This window comes from Rhopalosiphum padi, chromosome 2, assembly GCF_020882245.1.
Source record: "Rhopalosiphum padi isolate XX-2018 chromosome 2, ASM2088224v1, whole genome shotgun sequence".
In the NCBI taxonomy this organism is placed as follows: Eukaryota; Metazoa; Arthropoda; class Insecta; order Hemiptera; family Aphididae; genus Rhopalosiphum; species Rhopalosiphum padi.
This window is the reverse complement of record NC_083598.1, coordinates 6,804,090-6,829,177: the sequence shown is the minus strand read 5'-3', so window position 1 is coordinate 6,829,177 and position 25,088 is coordinate 6,804,090. Positions and strand designations below refer to the sequence as shown.

At 26.4% G+C, this 25,088-nt stretch overlaps 1 protein-coding gene across 2 annotated transcripts in view; it reads left to right on the top strand.

The window, feature by feature from the left end:
* LOC132919425 (monocarboxylate transporter 10) overlaps positions 1–25,088 on the top strand; it is a 329,301-nt gene that overhangs the window by 54,590 nt on the left and 249,623 nt on the right. The window contains exon 1 of one of the 2 annotated variants that reach the window (XM_060981017.1): positions 20,697–21,457. The exons of the other annotated variant lie outside the window; for it this stretch is intronic. Within the exon in view, the coding sequence (XP_060837000.1) occupies positions 21,043–21,457 (415 nt within the window). The 5' untranslated portion in view covers positions 20,697–21,042. Of the gene's footprint in view, positions 1–20,696; positions 21,458–25,088 lie in introns of those variants that run through there. 2 annotated transcript variants of the gene reach the window in all.

Here is a 25,088-nt window from a genome sequence, read left to right as displayed (position 1 = left end):
TTACAAACGAATCGGTAAGTATATTATTCAGTATAATTTGTATAATAATATAAGCCGAGATGATTTGCGATCGAGTTTATAGTACCACTTTTACAACCACTACCACAATCAACTTCCGGAAAAAAAGCTCTCCAAAAAATTGTGCCCATACGCAAACAATATAATAATATGCACTAAATATGAATAAATTACAGAAACAATGTATGCATAATATCGTAATACATTACGACTAACATGTGCGCAAAGGAATACAATATATATATAATAACCGGTTACACGCGTACCTTACACGTACATATTATTATTATATTAGACGTTTTAATAATAAAAAAAACCGTTTACCTTCTGCCTGTTAGACGCATAAAGGATGGTGTCCAAATTAAACGCATAAACTTTACTGTACGGAATGCCTATAAATTGAGCGTGTAAGTCACTTTCAGCCGCATTAAGTTGCTTTATCGCACTCCCTACACTATATCTATATCACCATCAAATAATAAAATATTATTATTACAACGCCTATATATTATGTACACAAAAACAATAAATCTAAATATTATTTACAGGGTGATAACTATTTAGATATCTACTCATGATTTGGACAAAATTTAACTTTTTGAAAATATATTATTTGCAATTTTTTTTGTAATTTTAAGGTTATTTTTACTTTCTCGAATGACAATCTACATTTTTATTTAATTTTCTGATGCAAAACAGTTTTTGGGGGTTATTTTAATACATGCAAACTGAATTTCATATGCATATTCAATTATAGCTATAAGTATTTAACAGGGTGATACCACTAAAAATATTGATCCGAAAATACAGAATGTACAATGTAAGTATGCTATCATTTGAAAAAGTAAAAAAAAATCTAAGAAATAAAACGATAACAAACTGTAAAAATATTGTTTTTGCAGCGACATTAAAAAAACGACACAAATATGATATTATCATAAAAGTTAAAACTTCTAAATAATGAAAGTAGACACTTAAATGAATCACCTTGTACAGTTATATAAAAGTCTACTTTGATCACATTTAATATTTATATGTATGCATATAATAATAATAATTATTATTATATAGGTCGTAAAATATAACGACGACAGCTTACTGCGTCCACCACTTGTTGCAAATATATCATAATATCGTCGCCGAACACTGTTGTGCATATTATTATTATTATTTATCGCGTTCGTGTGCTGTACCTACGCGTTATATTATGTGCATGTAAATAATAATAATAATAATATGATATAATGCAACGTGTGGAGACTGTTAAGATCGTAAAGTACTCTCCATTCCACCTGCCCTTAAAATGGCGAAAACGTCGCGGATCAACAAACGGGTTTTTCCGACAATCCTACGTCATAGCCGATATCGGTTACATGACATAATATAATGTTATTATAATAATATATTATCATATTATTATAAATACGAACGAATATTTTATATTGTGCCGTAAGTCGCAGTAGTGCAATATAACAATACACATAGTCGTTTATTATAACGATGATTTTAACGGATTGTGGAGATCCTGCCCGGAGATTCTTGTCGGTTTTACGTTGAACGTTATTCCGATTATTTTACACGGATCGACACGCGACGACATGACGAATAATATTATTGTTATTATAGTCACATTATTCCAAACATTACAAATATTATGTGTGCATAGTTTTTCTGAGAAATTTATATTACTTATCATAACCGCGTGCGACGTGCACAATAGCGCGTTTTAAACGAAATCAATAAAACGTATGTATAATCACATACATAAACACAAACTGATGTACTGAAAATAAGTGCAACAAGAATGCATATAAACTTTACATGGCTATCATAATATTATGTATATAATAATACGATATTGTCTTTAGAATATTTTCCAGAGTTACGCGGTTATATTAATTATTGGATTTGTTTGGATTGGATTGTAGGGAAACCGGAAACGAAATATATTGAAAACATTTCCGATCAACTGTTATCCAAACTTGTGCGTTATCTTAATGTAATTTACGTCTCTTGAGGATAAAACTACACATTTTCTCGTATCCTGTAAAAAGTATGCTAAAGTTCTGTATGGCATCAATTCAGCGTGCAGTTCGCTTTCGACTGTCATCCCGTGTAGTAGTTCGAGTGCAGTTCTAGCCGGACAGAACTTTTTGTTCAGACTCATTTCGAAAGATATTAATCTACTATTTAGTGTTTCTCGAACTAAAAATATTTTTGCATCTAGTAGACTAACTAATACAAGATATTATAATATATTATTACATTTATAATTCGAAGACACAAGTACATAATGCGTTTGAATTAATCACCCTACAATATAATTTCCTTGTAATGTTATATATTTGTCAGATTTATGTATCTTTAATACTTATGATTTTTTTATCTTCATATTTAATTTTAAGACCTATTATTTTATTTTTGACAATTTTTATAATTTTTAATTACTGTTATTAGTTTTATATAAGCCAATAGTGCATTTAAATAATTGTTGTTCATAGTTTTTAATACTAATAATTAATTTAAAAATATATATTTATATATTCTTATACACAAACTTATTTCGAATATGAACCATTATTGGATGTGTATTTTTTTTAAACACTGTTATGAAAACTTTGTGATCATATTGCTATTATTGTTTAGCTTTATTATCCTTAATTTTGGAAAGTTTTCTCATCATTATTTAAATCATCTGTGTGGTGTATAATATAGTAAATTGTGTTTTAAATAGAAAAAACCTTTTATTTTTTTGTAATTTAAAACCTAGGTTAACCTGAAGTTCATAAAAATGAAAAGCTGGTTGTTTGATTAGGGTTTAATTAAAACCACATACATTTACAAAGAAGTTTAATCTATTCTTAACGACGGCTTTTATTCTTTTTAAAAAAATGTAACGATTAGTTAACTGAAAGGCAAGTTAATACATTTTTTTCAAATTAACCTAGGTACATTGTTCATTTTAGTTATTTAATTGAATTGATGTTTAAGATTTTAAATGCAGGTTTTAGATAATAATTATATGTAAGATAATATATATATATATAAATATTAATCTCTATATAACTCACACTTAAAACAAGCATTATAAATTTAATTTAAATATAAATAATATTGTATATGAATTCGTAATTATTTGCTTATTATAATTACGTATATTTAATGCATTTATCGTATGTCACGAAGTATAATTTATTAACATCTTATCAGTGTTTCGAATTCAACTATAGCGGTCAAATCTTAAATGTGTGATTGCTAAAATAGTAAAATGTATAATGATCCAAATATATCTTATTTCATTTTTCAATACAGAATTGGAAAGTGTTTATCTTATTTTTACGGTGAACATTTTTTTCTAGACATAAATAGGCATATCTATAACCTAACTATAAGCTTTCTATGCTATCTTTACATTTGGTGGACTGAAACAACGTCACTATAATTTTCGAAGTTGACAAAGTCTAATAAATTAGAGTAATGAGACGTACCATTGACTTTTATGATTTGGCGCATATAAGCCAACGGAATAGGATCGATAAATTAATATCATGCATATCAATATTATATTATTGACATATTTTACAGTAACTTAGTCGTGGATAATACAGTAAATATATTATATTTATTAGTATACACCTTCAAATCCTCATCATATAATACCATTGAATATTTTTGTACAATTTGTTTGTTAAATTCTCTTCCTGGTTTGAAAATAATTAAAAAATGTAACGCTTCCGGAAATAAAACTGTTGTGTACGATCGTGAACATCAAAATGAAATCTTAATGGACAGGGAAGTAACACACGTCACTAATCTCCCTGGTTTATATTCATGTAAAGCCAATTGTTTTAAAAATATTTGACGTGTTATAACCATGCATTTGTACGGCATTTATTATATTGCTTCTCTCAGGTATTTTTATTTTGCAAAAAAAATATAATGGCAAAGGAATTATTTTTGGGTATATCTAGGTCGTATCATTTCCAGATTAATACGCGTTGCTACTTCTTTTCCCTCACAGAGATATTTTTTTATCTTGCTGGGGAATGATAGAATTTTGGGTTAAGTCGAGAAAATGCGTGATAATACCTATAGGTAATTAACTAACTGATCCTAAATGATTTTTGTGCAGTGTTAAACGCTGATCTTAACAGCTTTAGTTTAGTAGTAATATACGTTGCCATCTTTATTGTTGTCTTGTATAAACAAATGACTCATTTAATAATTCAATAGCATGTAATGAAACAATTGTGGGATACTAAATCATGTTTAAAGGACCATTAACTTATTATTGATTCGTTAAATGTTAAGTGATTCAAGCGATTGTTTATGCAATTCAGCGTTAGAATTTTTAAAATATTCTAAAAAAAAAAATCAATCCAATCACCTTTTTTATTGCAATAATATATATATATTATTATCCGTCTATATTTTAATAGACTCTCAATGCATTTATAACGTTATATTTTATTTGCACTATTATCAACAGGAAACGCGTTTACTAACATTTGCATACTTGTACAATGTACAATTTAATACATATATACCAATGAATACAGAAAATTAAGCTGCTTAATTTTGTTGTGGTACTTAAAATTTAAATCAAAAATTAAAAATTGTATATGTTTTTGCATATTATAGTGTAAATTTCTACATTTTTATGCGATTTTCAAATACATTTTTTTAATCGGTACCTGTAATGTTTAATATTATTCATATTAATTTATAAACTTATAATTAATTTATAGATTTATTTTTCAATTAATTAGAGATACGATTTTATTGTCATCTTATTATTGCTCATAATATAAAATATTTATGTTATGATTAATACAAAAAATAAAAATAATAAAGCAAATAAGAATTTCGACTGAAACATAATTAACGGGCTTATTTAAAAATCATGAATTTACGAGTTTCAGTCTATGTATAAGAAAAAATAAGTATACCTATCGGAAATGGGCCGTGTTGATGTTATGTTACAGTACTACATCAGTATAGTCACGAAAAATCTAACTCTCTACACACCGATATGATTAAAAATAACTTTACCAACACACATGTATCATCACCGCCAATTTGCTATACAAAGTACACACATAATTAATGCTACAAGTATATAACAATATATATGTAAAGTTAATAAAATTATAAGATATATTCCAATATATTTCCATGAGAAATTTGAACTGCAAAAATATCAAATATTAATATAACCGTTGAAGATTTATCAAGAAAAAAAATATGGTACGAAATTTTATTTTGCAACGTTATTATATTAATATTTGAAATAACCATGAAATTTTTTTTAAAAACGAAGATTTATGACTTTTTCTAAAACACTAAAACTATAGTAAAATAAACAAATATTACACTACCATATTTTATATAACTTTGACAATATTTGTATTTTAGTTTGAAAGATTTTTTATGGTTAAGTTCATATAAAAATATTTTGTCTATGATAATAAAATGCACTTTTAGAATTTTTCATTTATCATATTGAATTATATAAAGATATTTAATATAAGTATTTTTATATCATATCAATATTTGTATAATATTACATATTACAGTATGTAAAATAAAATACTTTTTGGTTCATAACTATAAAATATTATAATTACTTATTAGTTATTAGATACATTTTTTAAAACCATTGTAGGTATGACATTACAGGAATATTTTATTTTAAAACTAATAATTTAGTCAAAATCCGTTAGATTATTATAATTATTGTTAAAATATTATTAATATTTACTATTATCTTAAGTTCGCTACACGAGAAACCTCGGGTTTTGTGCATTATTGTGCTTGGTGTGTTTATTCCCTGACATTTCAAGTGTAATTCCTCAATTGATAAGATACAATACGCAGTGTTCCATCATTCACTACTGACTTATAAAGGGAGATTAGCTTGCTTAACATCTAATACGCATAACTGCGGTTATCGTTAATACAAATCACATTTGAGTGAAATAAATAGATACAATTCTACAGAAAAAAAATGGAAATTATAATTTATGTCAATTATATAAATTTAATTTTTGTGTGTCGACTAAAATAGAAGTTTTCACAAATTATGTATCCTCTAAATTAGAGTAATAATTTAAAAGGAAAAAGGTGAAAATAAAAGTCTCCAAACTCGAGGAATAAAACGTTTTTGACAGCCAGCCGACACTTTATAAGTACGTATTATTTTCATCACACAAATTGCCAAAAACTGTACTTAAAAAAAAAAAATATTTAAAAGACAAACATTATTCTTCATAATTCTAGAACAGCTAATTTATTGCCACTTGTTGACAAAACATAAACATTACGATAAATTAACAATTTGACATTGTATTGTGCAGTATGTCACGTAGAATTTTTTTTAAAATTATAATTATTTAAAATCCTAATATAAAAATACAATCATAATACTAATCACTAATATATTCATTATTCAATGAGTAAAAAGCTGATATTTATTTACAAGACAGGACAGCTTGATAGAATGGTAAAATAGCATTACTTTAAGAGTGATTTGATGGGGTTAGATTTTTTAATTACAATTATTATTGCAAAATATATTGACATATTGTGTTCATGTATAAGCAAATAATTTACAACGAAAAAAATACGTATAAAATGTCGTTTTAAAAAAAAAAAATTAGGATCATATTTAAATAGGGATAGATATTTTAAAATCTCGTAGATAATAATTAAACGTATTGATATATTTTATTATTTAACATCTAGAATCCATTCGTGACGTGTCAAAGAGAAGGTCTGTGGTGCATAGAATATCATGTCAACGACAGCCTTTTTTATATTATTAAGCATGTTTGTTAGTACCTACTACCTAGTAATAAAATGCAAATTTCTATACGACATCAAAATCTATATGCAAACATTAATAATTATAATAGTTATAAAAAAGAAAAAAAAGCTTATTTCACTATAGACAATAGAAATTATAATGATTTAAAAAAAAAATACTTAAAACTTTTTTGCATCATAACATAAGCAAATTATGTTTAAAAACTTTAGTATTATAATTAACATTTTATGATGATTAAAAAAAAATTGTTTCCCGAATATTTACATTAACATCTAGACGTATTGTCATTATACCGTATGTATAGCTTACCATTTTGAATTACATAAACTTTGGTTAATATTTAAACTTTAATATTAAAAAGCGTAGCTAGTATAGTTTCTAGTTACTAAAAGAGATACCTATTTTCCTTGATAATAGTAATAAACAAAGTGTTATTTCTATACATATATATATATATATATATATATATATTGGTTTAAAAGCAATTACTGTTTATTATTATATTTTATAAAACAAAAAACCATTTGTTTATAAAGCTAAATTGTTATTACTGATTAATATTCATATTAAAAATTAAATTTAATGCCACGAGTGTTATAACACATTATATATTATATAATAATATGATCCTTGTACCAGTAAGTAATAATTTACTTTATGATTATTTAAGTTTTTGGAAACATTTTGATTACTAAATTCGAAATCGTTTAATACAACATTTTTGAGAACAATTAAATCGGTACTTTTTGAATGATACAAATCATGCATTTTATTCAAAAGTAGAATATTATTTTAATAATTGTATAAGTATCTAGTTAATTAGTTTTAGTTATTAAAATATTCTAATAAATAATTAATAACTCGTTTAAAATTTGAGTTTTATATAAATAATGTATAAAACGATATGCAAATATTTAAAAAAGTAAAGATTTTGAAAAATAGTAATAAATATACATAATATTAAAAAAAAAAATAAAATAGTTGTTAAAAATTTTAGCCTTGAAAAAAAAAAACTTTCCAAGATAAAGAATATTTATTGTTAAATGAATAATCCAGTAAAAAAAATACACGCAATATAAATAAATATGAACATTCAATTTTTTATACTTATGAATTATGATGTTAAAAGTACATAATATTATGAATGATTTAACTTTATAATTAAGGAAGCGCATAGAAGTCAAACAAACTAATAACAATTTACCAAATCATCGATAATAATTAAAATCTTATCAAATCTCTTATATTTCGTTCGGAAAAATGGTCTTTTATTTGAAAAATAAAACAAAAATACGTCCTACATAAAACAATAAATACATACTTTCGCTGTATTTAAAACTTAAAATCCTAAATATAGGTGTTTATTAATCAATGATATGTTGAAAAATTAATCGTAACGTTGCTGGCGGTATTTGTATAGATTATGTTTTATTATAGTTAATGGTTTGTCGATAGGACTTGCTTTTATAAATGAGTGGTTTCAGACCGTGACTATATTTTGAACAAAATAATCACATGTGGTTACTTACTGGTTTCGTTTTAGACAAATGGTAACACTAAACCGTTTGTGTAAGACACAGAGCGATAAACGTAATTGAACGAAATCTAAGGGTCTGGTTACGTTGCCGGATATCGTTTTTATAATAATAATAACAACAGTTTTAATGATATACGACGTAATTAGAATAATATTTTAATTTTGACAAACGATTCAGTATTATTCAGCAACGCCATAGTATTTTGTCATTGCCAAGTTTTAGAAAACCTTTTTAAATATTACGAATCGTGATTGTCCGAACAAAAAGTTTTTGTGAAAACTTGCAAATTCCTGTACCAGCGTCCGCCCGAGTACTTGTTAATTTGGTATTGTTGCAGTAAATTTATCATTATCAATGTCCGCGTATTCTAAAATTATTATGATTACGATTTTCTATTGACGACGTTCCAAATTACACATTTGAAACGGAGCACAGCGCTGAATAGTATAAAATATACATGATGTATATACTATTATAATATGGACGTAATTTAAAACTACGATATTAGTCTGAAACTCTAAAGAGTAGCTACATTAACTGTATTAAAATACTAGAAAAATATTATCTTGCTCGGAAACTTTACATAATACGTAATACCAACGTACTTAATATTGTGAATATTGTGTATATAAATACAATTTACTTTATATAAATTGTAATTGTTTAACAATACGATGAAATTCATAAATAAAATAATAACTTTTCATTAATATTATTTTTAAAATTTTATCGAAACAATTTAATATCTACCTATATTATATAATAATATCATAAAGTAATTATATATGAAAATCGTTTAGTGAGATGTGACAGAAAAACGTGATATTACTCATATTTTATTCGTGGAACAGAAAATAAAAAATCATGACATGGCTAAGAGATAAATTGACAATAATTTTACTTTGTATTACGTTCTTATGTGATTTAAAATATTAGAAAATAATATTAGAAAATTCTTACGACTTCTCAAAATTATTTGATTTCTGTGTATTATACATTTCTAATAAACAATTATTATAATGTGGTGAATTAGTAGATTGATGGAAGAAGCGCACTCGGTACTCGGTAGTGGCACTACCCTTGGGTCTTATTAATTTTGTTTAATTTTGAACCATTAAGTATATCACAATACCAATTTTGTTTTAAGTCGTCTCGGGATATTCCCAAAAATGGTGGAAAAGGAATTTAGAGTAGAATGTTCTATAAGAAGTTTCTGGTTTGAATTTTAAGATCTACATGAAGCATTAGATTAGAAATATAGGTACCTACTCTAAGATATTTATGAATTAGAAAAAATGTGTTTTTTAAAGTTTCAATTTTTTTAACATTCGATTTTTTAACGTTGCCTCATAATTCTAATAAAACTTCTAGAAAAGAGTTTTGAATCTAATTTAGCGTATTTATTATATAAATCCACTAAATTTAAAATTAAATTATACTTCTTAAAATTCAATACATTTGTATATTCCTTTACGAACGCAAAATATTTGTTGATTAAACTACCTTAAAATTGTTTTATAAGAAAAAAATACTCACGAACAAAAACATGTGTCAAATTCAAATGCACGGACAATAATTTACGTTTAAATTGCGGAACTAGCATTCTCTTTTTTACTAGGGAAGTAATAATAAAAAAAAAAAAAAACGTAAAGAAATACTTTTGCGCTACCGTTTTTTACGTTTAATTCTAATTCAAGAGCTGCGGAATAACAATTTGTTTCATTTGAAAAGCGTATACAAAAGTATATACAAAAATATATACGAAAAAGAATCCCACTGTGATTTATTAATTAATTATGAGACCAAATAAAATCTTATTTTTTTCTTACGAATAGTGTTGTCTTTAATTATCAAATTCATATTATGAATTCACATAATCGAACTAAAAATTGTTATTTTAATATCTTTTAATATTTTTAGTTTTTTGGAAAGCATGAAATTAAGTAAATTAAATTAGGTATTTATTTGTGGGCCCCTAATAATTTAGAGACCTAGTTGCGGCTATTGTGGATGTGTACTTACGTATTCATATTGAAATTTATGATGAAATCGACGATAATTCGTTTTGTGAAAATAGGTTTTAAAATTGATTTTAAAAAACATAAATAAATTAAAATCACTAAAGCTAATAAATTATACACAATGAAAATTAATAAAACAATTCCAAAAATATACACTGGTAAATCTAATATTAAAATCAAAACCATTTTTGTAAAGATTAAAAATCGGTAGATAAACCAAAATAATAATTTTAATTGAAGCAAAAGCAATCTTTATCTAAAACCTATAGATTTTGAAATCTGCAAAACCTTATTAGTAATAACAATCGAAATTAAATCTAAATTTGATTTTGGTGAATATAAAGCAGTTTTTCTTTTTATAGTCCATTAAGCTAAATGTATCTTATCTCTGTGTGTAGTGAAGAGATGTTGAGCAAAATCATTCGACTAGATAGCGCTTTGAGTTCCAGTTGAGTTAAAAACTACTACCTAATAATATTTGACATAAATTTAAATTCTAAGCGGAACTTATTTGTTTTAAAAGTATTTTTTTTTTTTCAGAAAACTCATTTTGGGCTTGTAGGTGCATTAAAATGTTTGCGTGAGGTTTTTAAGTTGTTATAAAATAATTGACCACTAACAGTATTTTACTCAGTAAAAATTGGAATACGTCCAAAATGCTTATCGAAAAATAAAATTATAAATCTTAAAAATACATCAAATTTGTTGTAAATATGAAATTCTAAATTGGTATTTCAACAGAACCATTTACGCGAATGCGTTGATAGTGGTTACTTCAAATTTAAAAATGAGATTTACGCGCAACTATCCTCCATTGGAGTGTGCGAAACGAAGATAAATGTTGAACACGACAGAAATCGCTGACCGGACAGCTTTTTATTAACATCATTCAACATTCCATGCAATATAGTATGCGCTTTCGTTCTGTATATTATATAATATACTTACTGTATTACTAGATGACTATTCGCCGTCGAGCATTCTACTACGATGATCTTCGATCTTGTGTACCTACTCCAATTATTTTTAATCCGATATGTGCATAAAATGTACGCGCGTGAATCGTGTTTTCTTATAATATTATGATGTGTTGTATTAATAACAACCGGGAAAACAATATTATTCCTTATGGAGTGTTCACCGAGTACTTCTCCTCGTCAGTTTTAAAAAAAGGTCACGAAAACTTTCAAAATTAGTGTCCACTTGAATTTCATCACTTAATAATTGCAGTATACCGAGGTACCGACCTTATTTAAAGCTCGAATTATTGTCCCCGAGAGAAATCTTAAACTCCAGCAATCGAAATTTATTTATATTCAATGTATGTTATATAAAATTGTATGAAAAAATACGCTTCTCATATTCGACGTGATTTTACACAATCATATTATTTTATGGTACCCGGAAAAATACGACACGATGAGTGCCAAACACGAGATAAATAAATTAGCACGTGATAATTTTTTTTGCTTGTGAGTTGTGTATAGTATATTCATTTATGACAGGTGACCAGATTCAACATCTGCACACATTCGTATGTGGAAGTGCACTATTTTATTCATTTATTAATAATAATATATAATTTCTCAACGAAATCGATTAAAAAATACCGATACTAATTTTGGATATTTGTACTGCTAATAATTGATCTTGATTAGTAGATTTAGGAAGGGGTAGATGATAGGGATTTAAATCTTCGGATATTTTTTTTACTTCATTTTAATATAAAATAAATATTTTTAATATGTTTGTAATATTGTTATAAACTAAACGTGTTTGCTGTTAACATGTTTTCAAATAGTTAATACAAATTCCTCATAAATAAAATATATTATTGATAGCCCACCATAAGTATTATAAAAATATTTTTTTTTTAAATTCCTCCCCCCCACTTAAGTAGCCCTTGGATTCATCGTTGTTCCAGCCTATAATTAACTTTATATAAAATATGAAGAAATTCATGTTTAACAGTAAAACTGCTTGTTTTTGGAAAACAATTTGTTTACCTATGTCAATAAGAAAAAATATAATATAATGCTTAAATTTAATGTGATTATAATATGTATAATATGCATCGATTTGTGTATTATACATGCGATGAAATGGTGGTATGGGAAATTTGTAACGCGGCAGTAAATACATTTTGCGGTTTTTACTGATAAATTCCACATTAAATTGAAATAAAATCCATTAGTCACATGACCAAGTGTATGTGTGTGTATTTGTGTGAGTGCACGCGTGCGTTGGATATCCGAGTGTTAATTCTACTCCGGAAACCCGGAACAATTGGGTCGTTTGTCATTTTTCTACGCATCCTTTTCCTGTACAGTGTATTTATTTCATAGTTACACATTGTACCATATATACGTCTTCGCATTGAGGCACTGTGTAAACTTAATAAAAAAGTCTGACACCAAACAGGAACCGAACCCGTATGATTAATGTCTTTCTTTTTCGTTTTCGTCTTTTTTTTACAATACATCCAGTGTTCAAGATATTATTTTATTATTGACTCACATAAATGATTTTCTGACACGTAATTTGTTTCTTTATTGATCATAACATTTTAGTATTATGCATTTATGCTATATTACATTTAAAGTAATGCAAAATAAACAATTAACGAAGTTCAACGTTGTTTACAATGCTATAATAGGAAAAGAATTTATATGCATTATAATATGTACTAATAATAAATTTAGAATGCTTCAATCAAATATGCGTAAATAGACCAAAAACCATACAGAAATGTATGCTATAAAATAAGATCTTAAAATTTAATTTAAAAAAATAATGATCATATAATAAAATATCGTTGAAGAAAAAGCAATATTACATATTATATTATATATATTTATATATATGAAGGAAAAGTTAAAATATGTTCCTTGTAATATGATAAAATAGAAAATACGCAGAATATAAAAATATATCGTAATTCAAATCTTATTTTTATTTATTCAAGATTTAAATTTTCAGCACACCTGCTACTATTAAAATTATTATGTTTTACAATTATTAATTAATTGTAAACATTAAAACATTAATTAATAATGATGGTAATGAAAAGGTATTTACAGTGATCTTATTAGTATGGTTAAGACTTAAAAAAAACTTATTATAATAACATATTATACATATTAATATATTATGATATACCTGACATATTTTCTCAACATTTTTCCAAAATATGACTTTGAAGTCATAATAAAGATATATACTAAAAATTTAAAAGATATCAAAACATGTTTAAATGCAGTTTCGTGTTTCAATTTGAAATATTTGAAAATTATTTTTGGTTTGTTTATCATATAATACGATCACCTAAAATACATAAATAAATGTATACAAATGCATACCCCAGTTATAAACCATGCTTTTACCATTCGTCACGTATGTGTATATATAATACAAAGTACATATATGATTTAAACAGCGTGGTAATATTATTATAGTTTTACCGTTTTCGTTGCAAAGAAATTACCTGATAGTACCAGACGTTTCCGATTTCATTTATTTAAACAAATACTGAAATAACCATACACGACACTATCATCTACACTGTAATAGATTCTACAAGTTCTGTCTTTCGATTAAATTCTGAACAAATATATGCAGTATTCTTGTAATGATAAAATATTATGGTTTATTTAGGTCGATGGTCCTATATATGTATACTATACATTTTAATTAGCTGTCGTAGTTTAAATTGTGGAAATTTCGATAAAATCTCATATGCGTTTGTTCTATTTTAATAATATTATAAATTAGTTGCAGTTATAATGAATAATGTACAAACTAGTAAATTAATTTTTATCTTCATAATAAAGTACCATACTAACGTATTTCGTATAAATATACAAATATATTAATTCAACGAACAATAATGACATTGACAGTATTTCCGACGGCTATATCGGCTACATAAGTAACGAACTTAACTTTTAGTTAAAGGTATTTGATATTATTAATAAAATAATAACCATAATTATGGTTTAATCACTATTCTCATACTTTCGAGAATGTAAATGATGAAATAATATATAAATGTGTATATCAAACACGTTAATTTGGAAACGGATAATTAATATTATTCGTCGAATTGAGGTAAGGTATAATTTAAAAACATGAAAATTAAAATGAACCAATTACGGATATTTGATTAAAATTTGCTCTTTAGCAACATTATATGTTATAGAATTCGAATTGCTTAATAAATACGCTTCAATTCAATATCAAATATTCATCAAATATCAATTTATTATTTTCAGTTTTCAAGAAAAAAATCTTTAAAATTAAACAATTCTAAAAAAATACATCTACTAATTTTCTACATTACATTTTACTTGTTTTATAAATTATTTATAAGGTTTAACAACAGTAAATCACTTGTAAGTAAAACACATAAATCTCTTTGAGAATAAATTGCCATAATATGAATGTTAGTTACACGATTAACGAACAGAATTGCCATCGACGAAACTAAAAATATCCAGTCAATTTTTCTAAGTTGAAAAATATAAACAAATGTTTACCGAGCACAGTAAAATTCATTATGTTTTTGTTGTTTAAATATAAATAATTCACTACAATACAGTCGTATCTACTAAACAATATGTTTTTAATTTAAAAAGACAAAAAAATTACCTAAATATATATTTTGGTTATCTATATTATAATACATATAAATTATAAATGGTTAAAATAATTTGATACAAGAAGTACCTAGTAGTAAATAGATAGTATGCCCAGTCATTAAATATTTTATTTTGTTCTGTGTCCAAAAATCAATTTGTACTCATTAATTAAAAATGTTTTATTATCATACTGTTGTCATTATTTTTTATCTTAAATTATTCAACTGTCAAAATAATTAAAAATTCAATACACGTGGACAAAAATAAATATACAAAATAAAGACACCGAAGAGGTAGGTAATAATGTCTCGTGTTTCTCAAAGACTTACAAATATAAAACGATAGAAAGAAGTTGCGTTATTTTCGTCGCTTTCAATTATTGGAGCTAATAATTATATTTTTATATAATCTATTAAAAAATAAAATAAAATAATGTTATTTTGTGTATTTGATTTTAATCGTTGTTGATGATGCCAAAAAGAAACTATAGTACCTGCCTTCCGCACACCGAATAAAAACAACAAGCTAAAACAATTTGTTATATATTTTTGTGACAGTCGGTCGTTTTACTATGAAAAAAAATATTGTATTTAATAACCAATATGGCTGACGACGACTAAATGCAGGTGAGGTTTTCCCAAGTTCTAAGAGAAGAAAGTGGCATCGTTAATGCAAAATTAAAAATTACGATGCACTTAGCGTTTATAACAAAAATGTGCAGATTATTCGAACTCGACCGTCATACCGGAAACATAATAAACTTAATGGAACTATAATATTATAGTTTATATTAACTCCAAACGACGCCACCTATACTCGTATAATAATAGTTATGCGCAGTCACTCAAACAATATTTCGTGTAAGTATGTCTATAATGTATTATAATATTATGTATAATATTATTACGTACCTCGAAAACGATACAGAAAATGAATGGTTTGTCGTGGGGTGTTACAGTATTTCTTGTAATTTGAATATTTTGTAATTTTATCAAACGTAGACAAAGTCCTCGGATAGATCGAAAGTCACGTTCCTCCTTTGTCGGCTTTTAAACTGCGTTCGTATAATATGACACAATAACACCCATTCTGTATAAATTGGCAAACTCTCCAACCAAATCTGTTCGCGGAATCGGTTCGAAACAGTTTATACACTGGATAGTAAACAATACCGCGGTATACTCTACGTGCAATGGAAGAAACTGATAAATCATAACGTCCATGGAAATGATTATGTTATTTGTAGCTATTTTAGTAACCCCTGCGCTGTAACATTTAACGAGAACAAATGGATAATAAAATATTGTAGAAAATATAAAGAATAGTGATCACAGTCTTCTAGGGACCTATAGGGTGCACATTAAATTTCAGTTCATACATCCGTCTGCAGCAGAAAATATCAAATCGGCTAGTCGAGGTTAGTTGCAAACTTGAAACTTATATAGTTATAAAAATATTTAATAGAACAAAAGAATATCGTTTAATCAACGAGGCTCCGTTTGCTTATTACTTGAGAGGTCAGATTTTTTTTACTTCTACAATGGTATGATTTTTAAAAATGTATCCGCTTTTATTGTCAACATTTTCGAGTACAAATCTCATTGAATATAGTCGAGTGTTTGTACGTTAAACCAAAGTTATACCCTACCTATAATTGCCAATGATGAAAAAATAATCAATTTTTTTTTTAATAATTTATTCAAAGACACGCTTAAATTACAATGTTTACATAAAATGTATTATCAGATAGCCAATTTTAATGTTTATAATGATTTTTCTGACTCCGTTAAGTACAATATTTAAACTAATATTATTGAATAAATTGTTATGATATTATTATGTAATTATTTATAGTACAACGTTGTCGGAGTAGTATATACTATATAGTATGGTAACGTATTACAATTTACACGTCCAAGCACGTCAAATACATATTTTATAATTTTTATCGGTACCTATAACGAGAATATAAAATACATAACTAGTATTCCAATAACGTTCATAAGTAATTAAAACGGCATAACTTGTAACAGGCATTTTTATATGTAAGGCCAATACCTCATGTCAACAAGTCATTAAGAAAACGATTCATCGAGTTTGTTGGCTAAAGAAAAATATCTTCTTTAAACACGAATTTGCTCGCAATAAAAAATAATTGCAGAACTGTAAATATTAATAAAACAAACAAAACATCATTAAATTATATGTGTAAATATTATATAGTGTACAATTGTGGTTTGAATAAATAACATAATATTTCCATGTCAACTGTTTGAATTGATTGTTATTACCTATTGTAAGTATGCTTTAGAAAATAGTTGGCATGCTAATAGGGCAACAGCACACACTATAGGCTATTATAATTAATTTTGTTCATAGGTTTTGCGTGACGTTTATATATTTTTTTTCTAAAAAATTAATTGCATAAGCTACCACAATTTAGCAGTTATAAATATTTAAAAATGAAAAATATAATTTTCTTTAATTTAATACTTGTAATATAGCTATTATTGTTTTAATTTATATTCATAAAGTTATACCACAATTAGGCAAAGTATATATCTATAATATAATATATATATAGGTATTAATTAAATGTTTACCTTTATAGGTACACATATTTGGTAGAAATATAAATTATAAACATAAAAGTATCAAGGGTACATTTTAAATTATTATGTTATAGTGTTATATATTTGTAAGAATGTTACAGGAGTAAGTTATAGATTCTGATTACAAGAAGTAATCATTATTAACTTCACAACAATATGTTTAAAAACCGACTTTATTTGTGAAGTAAAGAATCTGAAAAAGCTTAATGCATAACTCAGCATAAGCCCTCTAGATTGAAATATATTTATATATAGTCGCATATTTTAAACATAATTTTTCAAATTCCAAATAGTTTGAAAGAAAATTTCAAGTCTGAAGTAAAAAAAAAAAAAACACTAAAACAAACGTATACGCACATATATCAAGTGCCAAGCGGAAAGTAATTCATCATCTTAAACTTTTTCGTGTAAATCAAAATCAATCACATTTTATTTTCAGTGTCCATATTATAATCTCACGATATTAAACACATTACAATTTTAAGTATAATGATTTTTGCTTTAAAAATAATAATAAAATACTTATGACTATAGTTTGTGTCCGAGTGATAATAATGTCCTGCATACAAATTTCCGATTATATCTATTTAAAAAATATATATTTTCTTTACCGCCATTCACGGTTAGTTTTAACATAAATTAAACTATTTGTCAGTTGATCGAAAACATGTTATTTGCATTTATAGGCATAATAAAAATCATCATCCAATCAATGTGGAAAATAAGTTTGAATTATTCATATGTCCCATAATATATTTGTTAAAAGCGCATTATTTTAGTTTCATATGCATACAATAACTTAACAATGATTGGCGACGTTGACAAGTATATCTGTATAATACAGTATGCATATTGATTTCTGTCAATGTGTTATTATAATAATATATAGGTAGTTTAGTATACGATTCCACCTACAATGTGTAATGCTGTCTAATAGTTAACTATAATCCATATTATGGTTACATAAAGTTAGAATCGTGAAGAAGCGAGGGTTGTTTTTCCGGTTTAAGTATGATGCAGAATATGTTGAAGGTATAATAATACTCAGATATAAAATAAAATACTATTGTAATATATATTATTATAATATCAGATTGAAAATAATAGAATTATTATTATTATACAAAATTACGTAATAAATATATTTAAAAAAAATGTAAATTAGTTTATCTAAACTGAATAATATTTGGTTTTTAATAATATAATAATTACCTATATTAAAATGTACCTATAGATATTATTAAAAATCAATTATTACGAAATATAAATATATAAATACAACTTTATTCAATGAAGTTATTAATTAACCCAGGTATACAAGACTTTTGACAATAATAATTTGCAAATCTTTAACATAATTGAAATTTAAACAAATTGTTGCTTAATCAGATTTAACCTATAAGGCTATTACCATTAACTTATTTATTAATTTATTAGACACGATCTCTATACGAATTTCGATAAGGTTGATTTGAAATGAACGAATTTACACATTTTTTTTAACACGGAAATCATAATTGATATTTATGACGATTTGAACCAGTTTAAATAATAAAGGATAAAAGTGACGATTCAGAATAGCATTATGTCCATCGATAGCAATGCTGTAGCTACCAGTAGCGCCACTACTGATCTCATCTCCGGACGCTTAATTGGCCATTGAACCTTTATATCACTGCAGAAACATCGGATTAATGACAACTGAAGATATAGAACATCACTGGATTCCAAACATATGCCTTTTATTTTATTGACCTGATAAAAATCCTTTGTATAGAATAATGATTGAAATAATTAGCTAAATTATTCATATTTCTAACGTACGAGAAACGATTCAATTTAAAATTAAAATATTAATAAAAAATTTAATAGGATAATGATATACATATATATATAGTATAAAACTCACTTTTTATGTCTTAGAAAATTGAAGATTATATTATAGTCTTAACGATATTAACATTATTAACGTATATTAAGTATACCTAGCAAACTTGGTGGCCTAAACTTTATACTTATAACTAAACAAAAATTATAAATTATTTGAGTTACGATAAATCTTTATTGTTTGTACTATTAGATATAAATGATATAACCATTTAAACAATATATATTAAATAAACTAATAGAATCATTATTTTTTTACGATTATAAATTGATAATAATGTAAACAATACACTAATAAAATTTCAGCTACGCATTGTAATTTTTTCTGATTGTACTCGTAAATAAAAAAAACAAACGCTAGTATATTATACACAATAGTGTTCCAAATATTATTAAATAACCCTCGAAAATGAATAAATTGTGCTTTTTTTATTTAACAGTTGAATTTAATTAGTCTATCAACCAAATAGGTCATGTCGAGTCTGGATATTATAGTATACACGCCAGCAGCGAAATTTTCGATTGAATTTTCGAATTTCCCGTTTGGCTCGTTAAGGGCGTCGTGACGTGCGCGTTATATATCGAGACGAATATTGCATCGGAAAACCCATGTGTTGCATTATAATTGCTACGGCGGCCGTTATGGCGAAATCTACACATACACATATACGTATAGTTGCAATCCGGAAGCGATAAAAAAATTAATTAAATTTAACATCAGTCGAAAAACTGTATTGTGCCCTCTCTCGCCAGCGCACAATTACCGTTGAAACGATCCCAACCGTTTTGCCAGCAATATTTCGGGCAAAGAACTTTTCTTCGCATACACACACATACTGTATATTATTATAGTTGTACTCTTGCAAATTGTACTCAATAGTCGGTATAGGTATATTATATAATGTGGTATACATCCGCCGGCTGTTGCAATTGTTGCTCGCACCCGTTCACGGCCGGGCGGACGACGAGGAGGGATATCAGAGAGAAGGAAGAGGAAAAAGAAGACGACGTCCGCGTCGTTGTTGTTTACCGACTGCGCACGTGCGCAATGGTAAAACCGTTGCGGTAGGTCGCCGTTGCCGCCGCGACCGTCACGCACGCGGTATCCCGTCGTCGTTGTCTTCAAACGCTTAGCACGGCCCGTGTCGCGTCGTCAGTCGTCCACGTGGTGGTGTACGCGTGCTACGCTGCTGCCGAATCCAGATACGGATACGCTTTATTATCGCAATAAACACAAATATTTTTTTATAATAATAATATTATTTACACACACACGATTTAACCGCGTTACCGCTGTCGCCTCCCCCCCCCATCAGCCCCTCACCCATCGCTTACAAATTTTACGCCACGCGCAAAACAGTTACGCGTGTTTTTTTCCACCCCGTCTCCGCAGAATCCGAAATGACGGTCGTTTGTGACTCACAACGGTTTATAGTTCGGAGTTCGGTAGTATAGGCACATAGGTGAGTAGGTACTGTATAATAAAATAATATTAAACAGGCCATGTCTGAGACAATGGAAAAAAAACCGATCGAAATGACGACGTCTTGTCCATGCGAGAGAAACTCGCGCGCAATATCGAAATCTCGGTCTTGGCCGATGCTGTACACCGTAATGGAAGAAGAAACCGTTGGAGGAGCTGCTCTTGCGTCCACCGTAACGGCCGCGGTTGACGGACAACAGCAGCAGCTACTTCCGGATAAGAGCAGAGCGGTGCATCAGCTGCAGGTGGCCGCGCCGGCCGCGAACGTGGGCAGACTCCTCCGCCGGCATTATTATCCGGAAGCCGGATGGGGCTGGGTGGTGGTCGCTTGTGCGTGCATGGTGCACTTGCTCAATCACGGGCTGCAACTATCATTCGGTACCCTGGAGAAGGATGTAGTGCACAAGTTTCGGGACGCCACTTATATGAGAACAGGTAAATGACGCTGAATTCTCCAATTTCATTATGTATCACAATGATACATTTAATGCGAGACACTCATTAATTCAAAAAACTATAATATAAACGTTTTTAAAAATACTTTTTTTAAGTCATGAAAAATAACATTTTTTATCGTTACTATATATTAAATTTATGTATTTTTTAATAACAACATACATTTTTAGTTCATATTTCAAAGAAGAATATTTTTTTGAAGTACTTTGATGTAAAATAATTAAATTTTAAACGAGTAATTATGAGTTTTAAGTTACAACACTTATAGATTATAAGTATTTAAAGTTTAAATTACAAGAGTGGATCAGTATAGCGATACTTATCAAAATATTATTCTACTACTAACTCTACTTATATAAACTAGGGTTTAAAAAGTTGGAAATATTTTTGTTTAAAATGTGAAATTAAAAATATAGGTACCTATATTGTCATGCTAAAAAGTAAAAATCTTAAAAATATTGTATTTTTATGAGTTAAAATTATGTGAAAAAATATTTTAAGAATGTTAAAAAAAACAGTAAATAGTAAAAAAAATAATATAAAATTTAAAAAATAAATAAATAATATGAAGTTGTTGCATCAACAAATAGTTGGTTTTCATGACAAGAATTTATCGATTATGTCTATTATCAGCAGGGTGTGCAAAAACTCGGGCTTAATAGAAAAAACCCAACTTGGTTAGGCTTTTTTCAAATTTGTTTAAATAAAGCCCAAAAAACCCAAAAATCCAGTGTGTTTTATTGTAAAAGTATTAATGGGCGGTTTTATCGAGCTTTTTCTAAAAAAACCATGCGAAAAAATCAAAATTTTTTTAATAATAAATAATAATTAACATAGTTAATTGTTAATTTTTGTTTGGATAATTCATAAAATATTTACGGAAAAAGTAAATATAAATGTAATTAATGCTAAAACCTTATTAAAAATAAAAGATTGTTAACATTTCTATTGACCGTTGATGTGTAATTTTTTCCATTTTATACTTTTAATTGTACCTACATAATTAAAAAAATAATTATTACATTCTTTTCAAATCAGTTTTATACTTTCATTGGAAAAATAAATTATACCTATAAGGTAAAATTTTCTGAAAATTAACACAAGTTAAAAAAAATAAAAGTGAATTTCTATTTTATCCAGAAAAGCATCCCGGATTTTTTCGTCCCAACCCTGGTTATCAGTCTAATCAATTATTATAATGCTGTTTACATCGTTAATACAATTTAGTTGTTGGAACACAAAACTCGAATTAATGACTGGTGAACTAACATATCCGACATTTCGGTAAGAATGTTGTTAAATACCAAAGTTATCGTAGTAATTATTATGAGCCAATTTGTTTTCAACGATATAAACCGTAAATATTAAAATGTATTGAAACAGTGATATTATAATATAAAACGTGGTTTACAATATCATAGAATTCGGAATACTGGTTTCACTATAAAGATAAATCATGGATATAATTTTTTCAATCTAGTTTGTACAGCATATTACAATTTACATATAGTAAAGGTAGACATGCAAATAAATAAAAATTAAGTTGATTCAAGAACGTTAAGTTATAAGTAACTGTCAATATAATTTATGAAAGTTTATGTTAAAATGGAGAAAAGTATTAACTTTACTAAATTAAGAAGAAGTAATTTTTTTTTTTTAATTATCACTTGGTTTACACATAATATAGTGATGAGTGAATTTCAATTTTTTTTTTTTTTTTGATATTAACTAAATATTTTTTTAAAAATACTTCTCAACTTTTTTTTTTATTACACACTAGCTATACTGGTTTAGGCAATATTACAAGTTGAATATAGTATATATTATAATATAATTGTCCTATTAATTTTCATGTTAACTGGAAAAACTTAAAATTACTTAAAAAGTTAATGAGAAAAGTTATAAACTACTTAGTTAAGTTACAAAGTTGAAAACAAATTAAATTTGTCAACTAGTTAATGCTCGATTTTAGACCTTAGTTAGATTGTAATATAATTGTGATCATGGTACGTAGATAGTGCCACACAGTAATGCGATACTGAAAAAGTACTCAAAGTATTCCTTCATAAAGGTACCGTATTACATGTTTTCACGTGTGCTTTGCTTGAAAATTAAATTTTTTCAATAATCTTTTTTCAATCAATGTATTTATAAACTTAATACCTATGCTTTATTAGTATATATAGTTGACGTTGTTTGCGAATTTTTTGTACAACAAAAGATAAAATAATTTTAATTTTAATTTTTTTAGTAAAACGATTATAATAATGAATAGTTATTACAAGTGTATATCCTATTTCATGATTCGGGAAATAGATTTAAAAAAATATGATACTCATTTATATGCGCATTCGTTCCTTTTTGATAGACTTCAGATTAGGTGTAATATGTATAGTCACGATTATAAAAAAATAAAAATAGATACCCATGAATAAGTTTGTTTTTTTTGTGTGATATTTATTGTTTAAAAATTAATTTGATTGGGGCCTATAGTTTAGACAAGTTAGACAATTTAGGTTCACTTCTACATTTGTATCAACTCCGTCGAAAAAATAAAAATTTTGCAATTTTCTTTTCAACTGTTTATTATCCCCTTGGAAATAAAGCTAGAACTATTGGACCTGAAATGATTTGAAATAATGGTTTTGAGTACCTACCTATGCGACATATTTTTTTTAAAACCATCTAAGGAAATTAATTTCTAGAATGGCTGAAACGCCAAGAGCTACGAAAATGTAGTGTAAAATTAATAAAACGCACTACCCTTAAACTTAGCTATCTTTTTTGCATAATTATTTTGAACATTGTTGGTTTTTAAATTCTTAGAATAATATTATGAATTAATGAAAAATATTAATGAATGAAATATTTGTATATTTAAACATCTAAAATACTATTTAATGTATAATTATCAGAGTTAGAGGTTGTTAATTGACAATGTTAGAGAGTAATATTTAATGTTTAATCGTTGTTCTATAAATTAAAATCTAATATTAATTAGTGTAGTAAAAAAAGAACATTGGTAAGCAAGTAGTAACTAAATAAGCTATCAATCATATCGTAAATTATTTATTGTTTTTCAAAGATGAATAAGTACTTTTCATCAATTTTGTATACTTATAAAATACAAATATTTAATATATTTTTAGTACAATAGGGAGCTTAAGTTTAAAAAATATAATAAAAAGCGTATTTCTTGGTGTTGATTTTTAAATATAAGCTTAAGTGGTAATTTAAGTACCAAAGCTTTAAAAAAAACAAATTATATTATAATACTAACAGTTTTGTTTTTAATAAACAAAAAGGGTTAAAATTTTCTTAATGTTATTAATTTAGAGTAACTATACTTAATGTATATTTTATACCAACGTTTTTAATTCATAATTAGTATTATAATTGGATTCTCAAATTCTTCATTTAACTTCATACAAATAAATATCAGTTTTACAGAGAAATTGCATTATTTCTTTGATTATAACTAAGATTCTACAATACTGCTACAGCAACACAATGCATATTATATTGTTTATTGAACAATATTGAATATTTACATACAAAATTACAATACATAATCTACTCGATTGTCCTACTTCCACAATACTATATTGTA